The 19,885-nt window shown below is 38.5% G+C and overlaps 1 protein-coding gene across 2 annotated transcripts in view; it reads right to left on the reverse strand.

Moving 5' to 3' along the window:
- Window positions 1-7,377: 7,377 nt before the first annotated feature.
- Window positions 7,378-19,885, reverse strand: part of rhbdd2 (rhomboid domain containing 2) — a 31,076-nt gene continuing 18,568 nt past the window's right edge. For both annotated transcript variants that reach the window (XM_073053782.1, XM_073053783.1), the window contains one exon: window positions 7,378-10,553. In XM_073053782.1, coding sequence (XP_072909883.1) covers window positions 9,956-10,553 — 598 coding nt within the window. In that variant the 3' untranslated portion in view covers window positions 7,378-9,955. The remainder of the gene's footprint in view (window positions 10,554-19,885) is intronic.

Genomic DNA, 19,885 nt, shown 5'->3' on the forward strand with positions numbered 1-19,885 from the left:
ACCTACAACCAATTTCTGTACCTTCTGCAAATGTCTTTATCACACCCCTTACATTAGGCCTAAGGACACTCAACAACCACTTTATTAGATATACCTGCTCATTAATGTAAATATCTAATCAACCAATGCATAAACACATGCAGACATGCTCAAGAGCTTCAGTTGTTTAAACCAAACATCAGAATGGGCAAAAAATGTGTCCAAGTGACTTTAACCATGGAATGATTGTTGTGCCATACGGAGTGGTTTGAGTATCTCAGAAACGGGTGATCTCCTGGGATTTTCACGCACAATAACGAGAAAAATGCCTCGTTAATGAGGGGTCAGAGAGTAACAGCCAGACTGGTTCAAGGTGACCTTAAATCAAAAATTCACACATTATAACAGTGGTGTGCAGAGGAGCATCACATAACACACAACATATTGAACCTTGAAGTGGATGGGTTATAACAGCAGATGATCATGAACATAGAGAAATATGATCTGTGACCACTTTATTAGGTACAGGAGATGGCTGATGCACAATATTAGATTTACTCCACACATACCACTTAGTGTTGAGACTAAAAAATTCCACTTTAGTCTCATCTGACCACAAGACCTTCTTCTACATCTTTACAGTATCTTTTAAGTGATGCTTTGCAAAGTCTTTACGGGCAAGAATATGTTTTTTTAGGCCAAGGTTTCTTCCTTGCTACTCTTCCATAAATATCCTTTGTTATGCAAAACCTTAAGAGATTGTGGAGCCAAGAACTTCATCTCCAGTTGCAGCCACTGACTTCTGCATCTCACTCAGAGTGACTGTTGGCATCACAGTAGTCTCCCTTACAAGTGCCATTCTTCTCCAGCGACTAAGTTTAGAGGGGTGGCCTGACCTAGTTGTCATTTCATAGTTTTTCCACTTTTTTTCAATGGACTACATTGAGCTCCGAGGTATGTTCAGTACCATTGAAATGGTCTTGTAATCTTCCCCAGATTTGTGCTTCTCTGTTATAATTTTCCTGACTTGCCCTGAATGTTCTTTTGTCTTCATTTTGATTTGATCTGTTGCATATCTACCATACACAGAGAAGGGTATTCATTCTTCTGAATTCATTGAAAACAGTTGATCTCCAATTTTGTACATCAACAAATTATGTGAGTTAGTAAGGAGGGAAAATTAGCACAGTAGAAAAGGGATGAATATTTTTTCAGTCTCAATTTTCTTTTTAATTTTTAGTAAATTGTTAACAGGTTTTGGATTTTTTTCTTTTGACTTGACATGATGCACAATGTTGTGTAGATTAGCTCAAAAATCCTACTTCAATATATGCTAAATTTAGAAAATGAGACAATAAAATGTTAAAACAGTTGTGGGGACTGAACACTATTTTCTAGGCACTGTACATTGCAAATTCAATTGCAATGTCTTTTCCTAACAGCACATTTCATTATTAGAGAAACTGATCTTGTAAAATCCAATAGTACAATAACAAAACCAAGACAAAGGCAAGAAATGCATGATTTTATTACAAATTCAAGTATTTGTAGAATAAAGCAATTACTGAAATAACAGTTTGAAAAGTGTTCCATTTTATTTTAATTGATTAATAGCTGAATGACAAAATGCTTCCAAATGTAGATAAACTCTTTCAGGCTATTTGATTGAAAACCATTGATTATTCAGTACAGCAATGTTCTGCATATTTTATTTTGCAGTAATTGTTCATCACTCTCATTTTGCCTTTTTAAAAATTGATCTGAAATTATAGATGCGACTGTTAAGGCCACTTATAATCACTTCCATCAAAATGTCAATGGTGCTTCTAGACTAACACTGGGTAGATAATTCCACTCCTCCACTGACAGTAAGGTAATAGTTGACTTAGTGTGATAGTGTAGCATGGCTGATAATTTTTCATCACTCCCATTAAATTTAAATGGAAACTAAAACAAGTGATGAAAAGCAGACTGACTGCAGTGTATAATACATGACACCTCATGATCAAAAATAATTGTCTTCTGAAAAAAAAGTACAGTCAACTGTACTTTATTTCCATAGATGCTGCCTGGCCTGCTGAGTTCCTCCAGCATCTTGTGTGTGCTGCTTGCATTTCCAGCATCTGCAGATTTTCTCTTGTTAATGATACTCTTCCCTCTGGTTTGTGGCTTGTGATTGTTGAGGACTATTTGGGGATCACAGACTCTTCCATTAATGGACAAGTGCCCCATGATGTAAGTGGCTGAGTAGTTTGAGAGGCAGTGTACTCTTACCCTTTATGTCCAGCTTCTGTGTGTTTCCATGTATAGCCTCGAGATTAATACTATCCCAATTGCTTTTCCACCACTTTGAGTAATCATAAGCCAGGGACTGCCCACTGTCTGGGGGAATGTTGCATTCCTTTTAAGGAGGCTTTGAATACTTTCTTGAATCAGAATAGAGCATCTGCTCTGGGAATCTGATGTTGCCCAATAATGAAATGGCAATATGTGCCCACATTAGGTAGTGTATGCCTTGAGAATGTCTAGAATTCCACAATACCACTGCTTATCTTTGTTTTAGGAGCAGAAGACAGAGTGTAAGCCATGACTAATGGTCCTCCACAAAGATCATTGTTTTTATTAATGATTTAACTGATTTGGTAGAAAGCTACACATGCTGATTTGTTGACTCTGCAAAAACAACATAGTTAGAAGCATCTGACAGGCAAAATTACAAAATGGATTTCAAAGTAATCAAGCAAAATTATCCAACATGGTCCTAAAATGGCACATCAGAGAATTTTCTAATGGGGAAAAACTAGTAGCAGTGATGTTCTAAAATACTTTACGTGGACCATGTTAGTTTTATGCCCTGCGATTTCAGAATATTAATATGGGTTTTTTGCAAGGACCACTTGGTGTGCCTAAAAGGACAAAGTTTTCAAGATAGGTAGAGAGGAACTACTTCTATTGGTTAGAAATCTAAGGTGAGATTTAGGATATTGCCTAAAAAATTAGAGGCAGGCATTTTAAGATCCAATTGAAAAGCACAGATGGAAGAGATCTAAAACTCTTACACAAATGGCAGCAACACACAAAATACTGGAGAAACTCAGCAGATCAGGCAACATGAAAATGGACAGTTAGCATTTTGGTTTGAGACCCATGCAGGATCTTGATCTGGATCGTTGACTGTCCAGTTCTCTCCACAGACGCTGCCTGGTCCACTTAAATCCTGCAGGATTTGCTCCAGATTACAGCATCTGCTGTCTCTTGTGTTTCCATAAATAGTAATTGTGGGCCAAGAGCTCGTTTTTAATTTGCCATTGATTTCCATTAGCCAAAGGTAATTAAGTGCAATACCGAAAAAGGAATATATGGAGTGAGATTGCATTTCAACTGGATGGCAAAAGAACAGCAAAATTAATTACTTCCAACCACAAGTTCTATGATGATAGAGATCATGGAATGCAGAGGCAGCAGTTAATCACTGCTCTAAACTGTTCATACATCTAAAAATTGAGCCCAATGCCATCTTTGTCCAGAATCATGTCAAGCCTCTTATGTACTGGAGAGACTGACTTCCCATTTTGCAAAGGGGTAGTAGTAGGTATGTAAAGAAGTTTTGCTACAAATGTGCAGGGAGTGATAAAATTATAACTGGAGTTAGATTTGTCATCTTGGACCCCCAAGCATACATGTTTTTCAGACATGATGCGGTAACGGGCATGAGAAAGAAGATTTTTCCCATATTAATTCAAAAATCTAGACATAGTGGATGGTAAGAAATAAGCCCCATGATATCCATGTGTTAATCAAAGGCAGGATTCATAAAGCCTATTTTCTACAGGAAAGTGAAAAGCAAGCTGTGAAGTGCCGAAGATGAGGCAGTAATCACATTTCCCTGGGTGTTGCATCTTGGATATCGGAGGGTTTCCAGCATCTGTGAAAATGCTGATTAGGTTAATGTAATAGCTTTCAATAAAATTGAACAATACTGCACAAGTAATTGAAATAAAATTTCCAATCCTGGTTACTTAGATAAGCCCTTGCTATGACAGACATAAAACTTGGTTCCATTAATTTGACAAGATGACAGAATCTTTCAACTCAGCCACTGAAAACAATAAGGAAATTATCTTTATTTATGTTTTTATTTATGTCTGGTTTGCTGTGTAATCTATTCCTAGGATTGAACATTTGCAATGACCATTGCTAATGCTTGAGAATGGCCCTTGCCTGTTTTGGTCTATGGCTGTTTTCAACCTTCAGGGTTGTGACTATATGGCCTCACTTCAAAAATGTTCCCTTCTCCCTCTGAAAATGAAGAAATGATAAAAAGAAAATGGAATACTTTTGTTTGCATGATAATCTTCCCCTTGCATGTGGCTGTGAGAATCTGCGACTGCTGTTTTAATCAATAATCTGTACATTTCCCACAACTATCTTCCCTTCTAATCATTTCTGTAATGAAGGCACTTTCCATTGGTGTCTGGTTTCTCTAACTTTAACTCTGAGTCATGATAGCAAACACCAACAAGGCAGGTCTATTTTATCCACTTTAACAGTCATAACTTGTCAACAGGGAGCACCGGATATCATGTTAAAGCAGAAGACATATGAGTTTTTACCCACCCCAACCCCTTCCATTTAAGTTTTGAAGTTTGCAGTTTCAAGGGTCAACTCTTTACGCAAGTGCAGCACTTACTGTAATGCTGTTACAGTGACAGCGACCCAGGTTCAATTCAGCCATAGTCTGTTCAAAGCTTGTATGTTCACCCTATTGCTGCATGGGTTTCCTCCCACATTCCAAAGATGTATGGGCTAGTAAGTTATCTGATCACATGAATGTGATTGAGCCAGAAGGGCCCATTACCGTGCTAAATCTCCAAATTAAAAAAAATAAAATGCTTCTTACTTGCTAGCCAAATTCAACTCACTTCTTGAAAATAATTGGGCTTGGGAACTGTACTCAAGACCTTCAAGTCAATAAGGTTCAGATTCTCAATGAGAAACTATAGGGGAGTCTGAAAGCTATTTTATCTGCTGTTGTCTACTGCTTGGAGTCAGTTCCAAAAATCACCAGCTTATGTTCAAAAAAGGCTTCTTCAGAAAGCTTCATTTTTCCTAGATCCTGTTTTCCTGTAAAAACTCTGATTGTTTTAAATATTCTGTTCAGCATGTAGTAAATAACCTATGCATATAAAAAGATCTTCCATGTAATCAAAATGTTCTCTATTACTTCATGATCAATATTCCTCAAACACCAATATGACAATGGCCAGGTTATTACTGTTAAAGCAAAAGTGGGTGAAACATTAAGATTGATCAGGACACTGGGAAAAACACATTAGCTCTGTGTCTGCATTTTGTTCAGTGGGACAGATGGAGCACTAATTTAATCTTATCTCAAAGATAGTACTTCTGACTGTGCAAACTTCTTGAGTACTGCATAGGACTGACAGCCTAGATTATGCAAACAAGTTTCCAGAGTTGATTCTGATTCAATTCAAAAAATCCAGAGAAAAATATTAGGATAAGCAAGTCCCTGCAGCCAAACAGGATATGCTCCAGGTTATTTTAGGAAGCAAGGGAAGAGATTGATTCACTTTTAGCAGATATCCTTGAGTCCTCACTGGCCACAGGAGTACTGCCAGTGGGTTGGAGAAGAGCAAATGTTATTCCTTTGTTCAAGAAAAATAATAGGAATAACCCTGGGAATAATAAACTAGTCTTTTGTCAGTGGTGGGAAAACTATTGGGAGAAGAATCTTAGATAATATTTATGATCATTTAGAGAAGCATAGTCTGATTAGTATTGGACAACATGGCTTTGTAAGGAGCAGGTCATGGCTCTCAAGCATGACTGAATTATTTGAGGAACTGACAAAACATTTTGATGAGGGAGAAGCAATGAATGTGGTGTATATGGATTTCAGTAAGGCATTTAACAAAGTCAAGGGGCACGGGATCCAGAGAAATTTGGCTGTGTGGATTCAGAATTAGCTTGCCAACAGAAGGCAAAGAGTGGTAGTAGATCAAGTGTATTCACCCTACTGGTTAGAGACCAGTGGTGTTCCACAGTGATCACTGCTCTTTGTGATTTTTTAAAAAATGACTAGGATGAGGAAGTGGAAGAGTGGGTTATTATGATTGCCACTGCACAAAAGTTGGTGGATAGTGTAGAAGGTTGCTGTAGGCTGCAACAGGACATTGATAGGATCCAGAACTAGGTTGAGAAGTGGCAGCAAAATATTATCAAAGTGTATCAAGTTCAATCTTCACTTTGGAAGGTCAAACTTGATGACAATACACGGTTAATGGTAAAATTTTAAACAATGTGGAAGAAAAGGGTTTTTGGGGTTCATGTCAGTAACTCCTTCAAAGCTGCATCACAAGTTGATTGAGTGGTTAAGATGGTGTATGGTGTGTTGGCTTTTATTAGTCAGGGGATTGAGTTCTAGCATTGCGAAGAGATGTTGCAACTCGTTAGGCCATACTTGGAATATTGTGTTCATTTCTGATCGCCACATTACAAGGAGGATGCATTTAGAAGTTTAGAGAAGGTGCAGAGATTTACCAGGAAGATGCCTGTATTAGAAAGTATGTCTTATGAGGATATGTTGAACAAGCTGGGGCTCTTCTCTTTGGAGAGGATGGGAGGTGACTTGATGAAGGTGTAAAAGATGATAAAAAGAGCATAATTCAAATGAACATTCAGAGTTTTTCCCGGGGTAGAAATGTCTAATACAAGGAAGCATAACATTAAGGTGCTGGGAGGAAAGTATAGGAGAGGATGTCAGAGGCAGATGCATTAAGGACATTTAAGAGTCTTAAAAAGACACCTGGATGAAAACAAAATAGAGGGCTTTCTGGGTGGGAAGGGTTAGATTGACCTTGTTATAAGTTAAAGGGGCCCACAATGTCATGGGCCGATGGGCCTGTTCTATGTTGTATTGTTCTACATTCTTAAAAATGTTACAAAATCAATATATAAATATCAGGCAATTTAAATATATACTTTGAAACAATAGACGTGAAGTAGTAAGTGATGCAATTAAAGAGGATGGTAACTACTGATGAGATTTAACCTGTCTTTGGCAACTTCTGTACTCTTCAGAAAAAAAATAAAGAATTGAAGACAACAATGGCAATCTGTGTTTTTACTGCTCTTCTAATATTGTAACAGAACCAAAAAATAGATTCCGAAACCACATCAGGAAACGTTGCATCAGAATTAGAGATCAGAGGTAGACTGACAATTCACCATCAGTCTGAAAGAAAGTTCTCGTAATTTTTATTCTGTTAATGCTCCTTCTGTGATCCCTGCTGCTGACAGACTTTAATTCAAGGTAGCCCTTGGTGTTCACCAGCTGATAACATCAAGCTGGCTGAGCAGACAATCACATTAAACATATTTCAGAATGCAAAATGCAGTTTTAATTTTTTTAAACATATTCTACACAATTACAATACAAAATAGTAGATTTTTGTTTTATAAAAAACATTTTTAAATTCCTTACATTTTGAAATAGTCATCTGAAGAAACAATACAAATGGATAAGATGATTTTAGAGCCAGTTAACTCCTAAATTACTGCCCATCAAGTTAAGGTTTTCAGGGTACTACACAGCAGGTGTTATGAATTCTGATCATTTCAAGTGATTTCCCGACTTCCTTCCAAGGCTGCAAAACACTGCAGCTCTGGAGGCGATCTCTATCATTGATAGCAATGCCATCGAACAATACATGTGCTCTAAACAATATAATGTGAATAGAGGTAACTCATTACAAAATCTGTTCAAGAGGTCTGATTGAAGAGGTGGGTTGTCAGATGGTCTTAAAGTAGGAGAGGTAAAGGAGGATGAAAGTTTAGTATTTAGGCACCTAAAGCCTATGGTCAAACTGTACATGAAACAGAACCAAAATTCAAGCTACATGGAGATCTGAAGTTATAGATCTGTATATTACAGAAACAGAAAGACAAGATACTAAAAGATCTTTAAAAGACCACAGCAATCTAAGGCTACAGGGTTGATGGGTGAATGAGAACTAGCAGGGGTATCAATTTCTGAACTCAAATGTATCAAACTCCTCAAACCCTGAACTCCTCAAAAGGAGTGGAGGGTTATGGGCTGAGTGCGGGTAGGTGGGACTAGGTGAGATTAAGAGTTCGGCACGGACTAGGAGGGCCGGAATGGCCTGTTTCCGTGCTGTGATTGTTATATGGTATGTTAGAAGATAGAAAGCTAGACAAGAGACCATTGGAATAGACACATTCAGAGATAACAAAATTATTTCTATTGTTAAATTGTTGGCAGAATTTCAGCTGATGACGAGGAAGCTTACAGAGAAGGCAGGTTGAGTGGTGTCACAGCAACAATACAATCAACATCAGTAAGACCAAAGCATTGAATGTGGACTTCAGGAAGGGGAAATTGACGGGACACACACCTGTCCTCATGGATGGATCAACAGTGGAAAGGGAAAGCAATTTCAAGTTCCTGGTTATCAACATACCTATAGATCTATTCTGGCCCAACATATTAATGCAATTACAAAGAAGGCACAACAGTAGCTATATTTCATTAGGAGTTTGAGGAGTCTTGATATGTCAATAAAGACTTTGGGAAATTTCTACAGATGTACTGTGAAAAGCTTTCTAACCAGCTGCATCACTGGCTGGTATGGAAGGGCCATTGCACAGGATTGGAAAAAGTTGCATCAAAGGTACTAGTCTCCCCAGCAGAGAGGCATCATAAAGCAATGCCTCAGAAAAGGCAGCATCCATTATTAGGTCCCCCATCACCCAGAGCATGCCCTCTTCTAATTGCTACCTTTAAGGAAGAGGTATAGGAGCCTGAAGTCACTCATTCAACATTTTAGGTTTTACCTCCCCACCATCAGATTTCCGAATGGACAATGAACCCCCATACACTACCTCATTTTTTTGCTCTCTATTTGCACTATTTAATTCTTACATATAATTTCTGACTGTAATTCATAATTTTTTACTATTATGTATTGCAATATATTGCTACTGCAAAACAACAAACTTCAGAACATATGCCAGTGATATTAAACTTGATTCTGAAATATTGAATAAGGTTTTGGCAGAAAAGGAACTGAGGAAGGGGGTGAAAGGAACACAATTATGGAGTTAAAAGTGGTCAGACTTTGCATTGGAGCATACAGATCATCAGCAGCCTTAGTATCATGTTTACAGTCTCTAGTACTACTAAGCTAATGGTATCAAAACAATGAAAACTCAGCCTTACATTTCCCCACCTCACTATTGAAAGAAAGTCTTGCCATCACTCCTACCTACCATAAAAGGTGGCAAATATCAAGCTGGACTGACAGTAAGGTAGGTAAAGATTGTGTTATAATCTCCTTGCCCATTATCTCTGTCACTCTGTAACATTTATGGAGGGCCACGTCTTCTTTTCTCCAGTACTTTACCTCTACTGTACATCTCTTGGTCTAAGTGAAATGACTGTTATTCCATAACAGTACAAATCAGGTTTCATCATACAGCAGTCTCAGGTCTCAAGCTGATGGCCAGGATATTTCCAAAGTATGCTGTTTACAAAACAGTTATTAACAGTAAGCACGTTAAATGAATGAAAAATTGAGCCTGCTGATCATAGTTGCATGGACATTGTAAATGGTAAGCAGAAACAAATTTCTCAAACTAAAAATGTAGCACAACAAATAAATGGAATAAAGAATTACTAAATATATGACTTTTAAATTCTAATGTTTGACAAATATACAGATGCAGACATTTTAAAAAATCTTTCACAACTTCAATTGCATGCCAATGATAGGATTCACTATATCAACATCCACTTTGGTGCTGTCTCAGAAGACTGAACTACAACATCGTAACTTAAAATGGCAACTTTGGTATGGAATGATGTTCCCTGTGATAGTGATGGCCTGGTGCCTCATGTGTGCAGCTGCCTGCTAAAAAAAAAATCCCAGAGCAAAACTTAGCCCATTAGCACAGAAAAGGAGTCTTGTTCAGAAGCAGAACTTTCAACACCCTGTGGGAGCCCCGGAGAACTATATTGTACGTCTTCAGAATATTGATAACTGGGTTTATGGTCACAGGTATGCCCATGTTCAGGATAGTTCGTGCACCCAAGATCATGGCCGTGTCCAAGGTCATGGGTATCTCCATATTTAGATATAAAGATATCATGACTGTGTCCATAACCAGATGCATGCCCAAGATCATGGCAGTGACTGTGCCCAGATGCCAGCCCAAATTCATGGCCAAGTTCACGTCCAGGTGTGTGTCCAACATCATGGCTGTGTCCGTGTCCAAGTGTCTCCCTGAGATTATGGTTGAATACATGTCCAGATGGATGCATAATATCATGACTGTGTCCATGAACAGATGAACGCTCAGCATCATATCCAAATCCAGGAGTGCGTTCAAGATTATAACTAAGATGCGGTTGCTGCACATTTCCATGCAAACTAATTTGCTCTTTTAATATTGCTGAATAATAGCTGTACGCTGGGTCAGTGGATGGGGGATAGTAATACGTTTGAGTTGGGTAGGACCCTGGTTTAGGATTACACCTAAAATAAAAAGAAAACAAAATTCCCAAGTTGAATTGCAATTTAAACACAAAGTACACTGCAGATGCTGGGGTCAAAGCAACATGTACAAGCAAGCTGGAGGAACTCAGTAGGTCAGGCAGCATCCGTGGAAATGAGCAGTCAACGTTTCAGGCCAAGACCCTTCGTCAGGACTGAAGGAGGGGGCAGGAGCCCTATAAAAAAGGTGGGGGGAGGGGGAATGTGCCAGGTGAAAAACCAATCAGAGGAAAGATCAAGGAGTGGTGGAGGGGAAGCAGGGAGAGGATAGGCAGGAAAGGTGAAGAAGGAATGTAAGGGGAAAGCACTATGGGTAGTAGGAGGAGGCAGAATCATGAGAGAGGTGATAGGCAGCTGGAAGAAGAGGCAGAGGGAAAGTGGGATGGGGGAAGGGAGGGGGAGGGAATTACCAGAAGTTGGAGAATTTGATGTTCAACTGGAACTTTGATCTTTCTGCTGATTGGTTTTTCACCTGGCATCTACCAGCCTTCTCCTTCCCACCCTCCCCCCACCTTCTTTATGGGGCCCCTGCCCCCTCCTTCTTCAGTCCTGATTACAAAGGGTCTCGGCCCGAAACATTGACTGCTTGTTTCCACGGATGCTGCCCGACCTGCTGAGTTCCTCCAGCTTGTTTGTACGTGTTGAATTGCAATTTACATTTCCATCAAATAAATGTTACTTGCTAGTCAGTGACATTATGTTTCATACAGTGAAGTTACAGAAACATCTAAGGTTAGTGCAAGGAGGTCACATAACATTTCTCACTTCCAGGAAATGACTTATGATGAAACACTTTACATTCCAATTCTATTGTGTCATAGCTAGATGTGCAAGAACCCTTGTCAGAAACTATTCCAGTAAAAGTAGTACAGCCAATGCATTCAAAATTACTGTACTGATTAACTAAATGTATTTCAGTGCAAGGGTCAAAGTAAACAGCCAGACATTACATCAAGGAGAAACAATACAAGCATATTTCCTTTAATCTTCTAGACAGCAACTACCTTGAAATAAAGTATTAAAACTTTCTCAAGGATTTGCAGATTTTCTAATCCAGGGATTGCTGAGCCAGTTCAGGAGGGAAAGGAGTGAAAGGGACAGAGGTCAGCAGAGCTTGCTATTAGCTCAAGATGATACTTCATCAGTCTGCTCCCTTCGTTACCTCATTTGACTGAAACTATTACTTCAGTGTGTCTGAATGATATTTGACACCCACCTGGGACTAGAACTTATCAAGAAGTCTTACAATTACAAGTTTCTTTGGCATCTGGCCCAACCTCCAAGCTGCCACCCCCTCTCCCACTTTAAGAGGATACGGTGGATTTTGGTTAATTGTCCCAATTGGGACAGCAGCTTATTTGGCACAAGAGTTACTGCAGATGCTGAAGGTCTAAAGCAACACACACAATGCCCTGATTGGGCCTTGGCTCAAGACATCGACTGTATATTCCCATTCATTGATTCTGTCTGACTTGCTGAGATACTCCAGCATATTGTGCGTATTGCAACCGTTCATTTGAGACAAGTCTTAAAGAACAAAAGCTATCGAGAAGATAACCAAAATTCCCTTCAGTTATTTGAGATGCTGTGCAGTTTAATTGGGATAGGAGACTGTTGCCAAACAGTTTCTAAATAGCGTCAGTCACGTGCACTTGTGTGGCTGTTAGACATTACTCTGAACTTGGAGTGAAAATGTTTTAAATAACTTCAGTTGCATACGTTTGTGTGAAAAAGTAGTGATTTTTGTCACTGATAGTTGGCGAGAACAAAACAGTAAGACAATTCAGAAATGTTCTGCTCACTGCGGTTCAAGCATTTAGGCTTGGAGATGCCAGAAATGGTCGTGGGTGAAAATTAATTGATTTCACTACATCAACAAGTTAGGACCTACAAAGAATTTGCAGGTATCAAAAATCATCTTGGATGTTACAATTAAAATGAAAATTTGGAGGCAATCGTCAAAAGCATTGTATGGAGCCAGTCCATTATCTATACTAGGTGTCTACACTGAGTTTGTTCATGTACAGTCAATCAAAAGAACACGGCAATGTATGTAGATGGATTCCATAGCTGACAACCATTAGGAAATAATAGTTAAGTGGTAGTTTGTCTTTTTTATATTGTTTTAGTGATTTCTATGAAATTTTGTAAAATGGAGCAATGGCTTAATTGGGCCAAAATGTACTGGTCCTGATGTGTCTAAATTAACCAGAATCCACTGTGTATACGAATAAATACCAAAAATCCAACTACACGAACAGACACTGCTTTCCTGCCTGAATCCCCTCACCCAAATCAAAACAATTGCCAGCGGCATCCCTTTGGATTGAACTACACCCTAATTAGACAACGAAGATAGACCATTTTACTGGCATGCTCCCTTCACAAATTCAGATGCCAAGAAATCCAAAGTTCAGGCAATATACAATCAAAATACACGTTAACATGTGACTCTAAATATTGAAATCAATTAAAAATAAAAAGACATTTGGTCATACAAGTAAAACAAGAAATTTACTGCAAAGCTTAGCTGATATAGAAAGTCTATGCAAGGCATTTAAAATTAAGCATGTTCCAGGGTCAATCACAGAAAGTTATTACTGAATGAAATGAATACAAAAGTAGGAGGTAATATTTTAAATACATTGATTTGGTGAGACTGCATCTGCACCACTGTGCATGATTTATTGCCTCCTTTAATAAGGAAGAGTGTAATTGAGTTTGAAGCAGTTCAAGGACTAGTTACTGCACTGAAATTGGGAGAGGACAGGCTCCATGCGTTTGGCATGCAACTGCTGCAGTTCCAAAGAATACAGTTGTATCAATAGCACTATCAAGCAGAACTAACTGAGCATTAATATCCAGCTTAGATTTTGTCAGGTCTATTCGACTCCAAACTCCATTCACAGCCTTGTTCTACATATGGATTACAAGAGCTGAATTCCAAGGCGAGGTGAGGGCGAATACCCCTGACATCAAAGTACCTTAAATGGAGTCAACAGCATCATGGGAAGGAGGATGAAGGACTCCACTGGTTGAAGTCATACCTTGAATAAAGATGGCTATGGTTGCTGTGGTCTATTATCCTAAGCAGTGCCTTAGTTCCAATTATTTTAAGCTACTTCATCAATGAATTTCATTTCATCAAAAAATATGTAGTGAGCATGTTTGTGATTACACAAAATCCTATCCTCACCTCCTTAGCAAATAAAGCAATCCATGTTTTCACTGAGCAGGATTAGACTACATTCTGCCAGGGGCTGACAAGCGGCTTTAAAGTGTCAGGTAATTAACATTTCCAACAAGAGAGTCTAACTACCTACTCTTGACATTCAATAGCATTACCACTGCCAAGTTTATGATCATTCAAAGGCTGGAGGTCACCACTGACCAAGCTCAGCTGGCCCAGGTGCCAAAGAATGGCAGCTACAGAGCAGATCAGAAGCTGAGCATCCTACAGCAAGGGATTCAACCTCTGACCCCGTCTTTTCCACTGTCTACAGGAAACAAATCAAAAGCAGACACAATAATCTGGATGAGTGCAACTCCAATAACCCCTGAGAAGTTGACATTCTCTAGTACAAAGGAGCCTGGCTGACTGGTGCACCATCCACCACCCTAAACATCCATCCCCTCTACCGTAGTTGCAAAAAGGAATGCAACTTCTAGCTTAGACTAATCCAACAACACCCTCCAAACATGCTCTCCAAAGCCAAAGAACGGCAGCAGATACATAGAAATACCACCACATGCACGTTCTTCTCCACATCTCACACACTATCCGATTGTAAACATTATTAGACCTCTCTCATCACTGTGTCCAAATCCTAGAACTCCCTGCTCACAATATTGTCAAGGTCTCTCCGCCAAAGGGATTGCAACTGTTCAAGGCGGCAACCTGCCCACACCTTCTTCAGGAAAATTAGAGGAGAGCACTAAATATTGAATTTATCAGGAATGCCCAATTACCAACAAAGTAGCTGAATGAAAAGATTGAGGTACTTTGTAAGATTGGGAACCTTAATGAGGGATCTGATTGATTGAAACATAAATGATACCCGGGGTTCATTCAGTTTTCCTCAAGAGATCTGGAAGAGAGGGAGTGAGTCACTGCTAAACAAAAAAGATCATTATTTAGGATACAGATGAAGTGAATTATCATCTGTGAGGTTAGAGAATCTTTGGAACTCCTTTCACTGATGGGAAGTGGAAGCAGGGTCTTTTAATATTTTCAAGGTAGATTTAGATAGACTAAGAAATAATAAGTGAAACTTATCCATGGGTAGATGGAAATATGGAATTCATTTTACAGGGAGATGACTACAATATTAATTAACTTACTGAGCAGACAAGAGGGATTGAGTGACCTAGTCATTAGATAATTTGGATATTCACCATCACTACCTCACGGCAAGTCAGCTGATCTCAGGCGAGCTGCTATTCAGAGCAGTACAATTGATCTTAGCATTCTTTGATTTGGAATGAAGAAATTAAGCAGGATCTCTCAAGCACCAGTGATTTTGCAAGTAGCAAAAGCTATCGAGGACTATCAATGTAGCTTCTGTCAAAATTTATTAAAATCTCTTCAAGTTTCAATAAAATATTAAAAACAATGAATTTAAAAATACCTAATCCATATTGCAATTGCCCTTTTCCCTTCACCTACACTGAAGTGAATAGAGGTACTATTCTAGCTCCAGATGCTGCCGATCAATGGTCAGATTTCGCTGGGTAGCTACTGAGGATCTGCAGTGACCTCATGGCCCAATAAATGTATTATTTGATGTCAATGAATGCAATGATGTACTATGTGGTTTGTACTTCCTAGTAGATAATTTTCATAAATACAGTTGAATTTAAAAATTAATAAAATCATGTTCTGTATTCAGAACCATAGAACGTAATGACAAAGCTCAGCTGAAGAATTGCCAAGATTACTGAGCAGGTTTAAGCATTTTCCATTTACACTGAGGCAGTTGCTGGGGTTTCAGAGTATGTCCTATTCCAATCAGACTGATAAGCTAATTACATGCTTACCAACAACAGTCCACTTGTGCCAGACACAACATACTAAAAAAAAATGTTATAGTAGAATAAAAAAAACAAAGCAGCTGTAGAAGGCGTCTGATTTCTATGGTTGTTTGGCCAATTGTGATGACAGAAGGTGGCTGAAGTACATTTTATAACTTGAGCTACTTCCCAGAACCCTCATAACAAAAACAGAAAATGCTGGAAATGCTCAGCAGAGCAGCTGTGTGTAATGAAAGCAATGATGGATGGGCAATCTGAAACATAAATGATGTTTCACTCCCACACAAGTCAAGAGCTGCTAGCACTTTCTGGTTTTGCTTCTAATTTAGTATCTCCAGTATTTTGTTCTGTTTCCCAACACTCTTCATATGTGTTCTTTTCACAAGTTTTCTTCTACAAATAAAGCAACATGAATAAATATGACCCTTGAGCTTCTTCCGTCATTCAATTAGAATGTGGCCCTTCACAACTTAACTGTTGTGGTTCCCTCCCTAGAAAAACACTCTTAAAATCTAAAGTTTTAAAAGTTTCAATTCACCTAGCTTCAAAGATCTTTTAGGGAAAAATTTCCTGTTTCATTTTGTGTAAAATGAACTGTACCTCAAAAATACATAGCCTAGCCTTATATAATTACCTTCAGATTACATATTCCAAACTGATCTCTCAGATGACTTTATCCAATTCATCAGGCTCATTCTGTTCATCACATGTCTGTCCCACTCTTAGCTTTCTATCCCTTGATCCAATGGCAATCCAACTATCCTTTTGGATTTCCATACTAATTGGTATTATAAGGATAGTAGAAGTAGGAATGAAGAATGGCTTAAAAGAAGTTGGATAAGAGACCAGAAGGAAATTAACTTATGGCTCTGAAAAAAAAAATTAGCAGGGGAATTAGAGGACTGGACTACTATAAAGAGAGCCAGCATGGACTCAATGGGTTGATAGGCTGATTGGTTTCCTTCTGTGATGTTGTGACATTATGATAATGTGAACAGAATGATGACCTCTATAACGGTTTTAGTCAAGAATTTTTATTTTCTCAATTCATGTTTAATACTTCTACTTACCATAAATATCTGATAATCTACTTGCCAAATGTTCTGAAATCCAAATGCTGTGTTTTCCTACACTCCTTTTAAAAATCACCAGATTCCCATTTCCTATGCTCCCTTTAAATGAAACTGGCCCTGCTTTCTACACTCCACTTAAACCCACTGGGTTCAATGGAAGACTTATTATGCTAATGTCTATCAGCAGTGGGTTGAAATATCAATAGGAGTAACATCGAATAGTCAGGAAAATTTGACAGTCCTACACCAAAATCCTGAGATTCTTGGAGTTCAACTGTACTTATCCTTCCTATCAATTGAACTAAGTCTTCATAACTCGTAACATCTTGGTTCAGGGGTTCCCAGCCTTTTTTCCTGCTATAGACCCTTACTATTAACCGTGGACCTCAGGTTGGGAACCCCTGCTTAGTTAAACAATATACTTAATTTCTCACACTACAAAGAAAACTTTACATTTCTCTGCTTTTCTCATTGCCAATTCTTGCAAATTGGAACTATGCCCCTGTAAATCTGTCTATACTCTCTCCAGTACAAACACATCTTTTTCTGTAATGTCTTCAAACAGATCTCAAGCTGTAGGCTACTGGGTGAGCTACATACTTCTAATAATATCCCCCTGCCTTCTATATTTGTGTCTTCACAAATAAAGATAAGCATTCATATGCCCTTTAGAACATGTTATTGACAATTTAAAGATCTGTGAATATACACTATTAACATTTTTCTTCATCAATATCATGCCATAAATTGACACTTACTAAGTACTCCCTTGCCTCATTGAATGTCTTCAAATGCATTACTTCAGACATCTCCAGATTATTTTCATTTATGTATCACCTTTCTGTTTAACCAATCATCTACACCTACCTGCGATCTGAAACTCTCCTATTACCCACACAACTGACTTTTTGTTGAATTGCAAATTGTTTTTTCAAATCACTTCCCCAACATTCAAGTCTAAGTTATTAATATACAGTATAGAGTTATAAGAAAAAATTTGCAAATACTTTGCAATTGCCTGGTTTACTGCATTAATTACTCATAAAATGTGTTCTGATCTTCATCTAAATTACAATAATAGACAAACACAATCTGCCTAAACTAATAACACAAACAACTGTACTTCTCGTCAATACTGAGTACACCATTTAAACAATCACAGTCTAGGTTCAAAACAGTTTGTGAACCTCTGGGGTAATGCCTTCTACAAAAGCTATTTGGAGTCCAATGTTCCAATCAACAACGACACACAAAGTCAGATTACTGACAGAGCCTACTTTTCTCAAGAAAGATCTGATTATGTACACCATACCTCGATAAAAACAACTTTCAGAGGACCTTAGAAAAACTGCAGAGAGGCATGAAGCTGGAAAAGGCTATAAAAGCATTTCTAAAGATCTTAGTGTTCATCAGTCCACAGCAAGAGAAATTGTCTACAAATGGAGGAAATTCAGTACCATTGCTACTCTCCCTAGGAGTGAATGTTCGGCAAAGATCACACCAAGAGCACAACATGCAATGCTGATGAACGAGGTGAAAAAGAGCCCAAGGGTAACAGAAAAAGACCTGCAGAAATCTCTAGAACTTTCTGAAGTCTCTGTTCATGCATCCACAAGAAAAACACTGACCAAAAAATGGCATTCACGGAAGGGCACCCTGAAGGAAGCCACTGCTCTGCAAATAAAAAACATTGCTGCACATCTCAAGTTTGCAAAAGACCACCTGGATGAGTGACAATTCTTCTGGGACAATGTTCTGTGGACAGATGAGACAAAAGTTGAACTTTTTGGTGTACACACCATAATGTTTGGACAAATAGGGCACTGCACACCAACACCAAAACCTCATCCTAACTGAAGCACGGTGGAAAAAGCATCATGGTTTGTGGCTGCTTTGCTGCCTCGGGGCCTGGGCAGTTTGACTAAAAAGGGAGGAAGGAGTATAAAGGTGACCTTACAGTAAAGTTAATAATATGCCTATTGCCAAAATTATATTAACTTTACTGTAAGGTCACCTTTTTACTCTTTCCTCCCTTTTTAGTCAATGACACTATGCTCACAGTCTTCTGTTATCACCAGCTCAACTGGCTCCAAAAAAAAAAGTGGTTAACACTTTCATTCCAGGCTTAATAGCTTAGGATAAACTTCACCTGATCTACTCGCATTCCAGTACTCCCTTAGTACTTCCTCTTTTACCAAGTTTAATCCACCTCATGCCATCCACAGCTCTGACAATGATGTACTTTTAGTTTCCAGTCCAACCTTAATACCAAAAATTAATTCCAACACCACTTCCATCTTTTGTGGTGGGCCTATTGCACACCTGCTATTCTCCAGAATTCAGTTTTTGGAACTTTGTGCCTTTCTTACCTTTTACACTGACTGTATCCCTTTTAACAGCAAGTAAAATCTTCCAGTGTTAATGCCTTTGTGCTTTCGACTTCCCACACATTTACCGACAATATAATTTTGTACCTGCCTGATTATTTGAATATCTATGGTGTATAATGAACAATGTGGCTGCCCCTTTTCCTTCTTTAGTTCAAACCATACAATGCCACTTGACGATCTTGTAACATATCATCAGTTCCCAGAGTTGTAACTGTATACTTTTTAATCTCAACTCAATCTTATCCAAAATGCTGTAAACACCAACACTAACCTTTCATCCTGGCTGTCTTTAAACCACCCTTGAGTATTAGCTGAAATACATTTCCATGTGTCCATCAGTGTTCTCAACAGGAATGGCTTATTACTATGCATTTAGATATATACCTTTAAGTATGGCTGGATTCCATGCTTACTAATCATTTTTCCTTAGCTTTCAAACCTAATTTTCTACTTTCCAGTCCCAGTTCTGCTTTTCTCCCTTCTCAATATTTGTTCAATTCCATCTCACAGCCAAGCTACTTTGAAGCCAAACAATGCTTAATAGTGTTGTAGAATTTTAAAAGGAGCTTAAAAAGTTCTTGAATGAACAAGTAAAACTATCAGCACAAGTACAGCTATTAGGAATGGGTAGCATACTTCTGAAATCTTGCTCAACCGTACTGCAGGTTTGATAAAGACTCCATTGTTAGCTCCTCATTTCATCTGAACTTTAAACCACATCCAGAAGGTGTCTTTGATCATTACCACAAACTTGTTTTGTAGCTTGCATTCAGTTTTGTACTATTTTCTCTTACTGCTAAAACTGTTGCAATTTCAGTCC

The sequence above is a fragment of the Hemitrygon akajei genome, chromosome 8 (genome assembly GCF_048418815.1).
Source record: "Hemitrygon akajei chromosome 8, sHemAka1.3, whole genome shotgun sequence".
NCBI lineage: Eukaryota > Metazoa > Chordata > Chondrichthyes > Myliobatiformes > Dasyatidae > Hemitrygon > Hemitrygon akajei.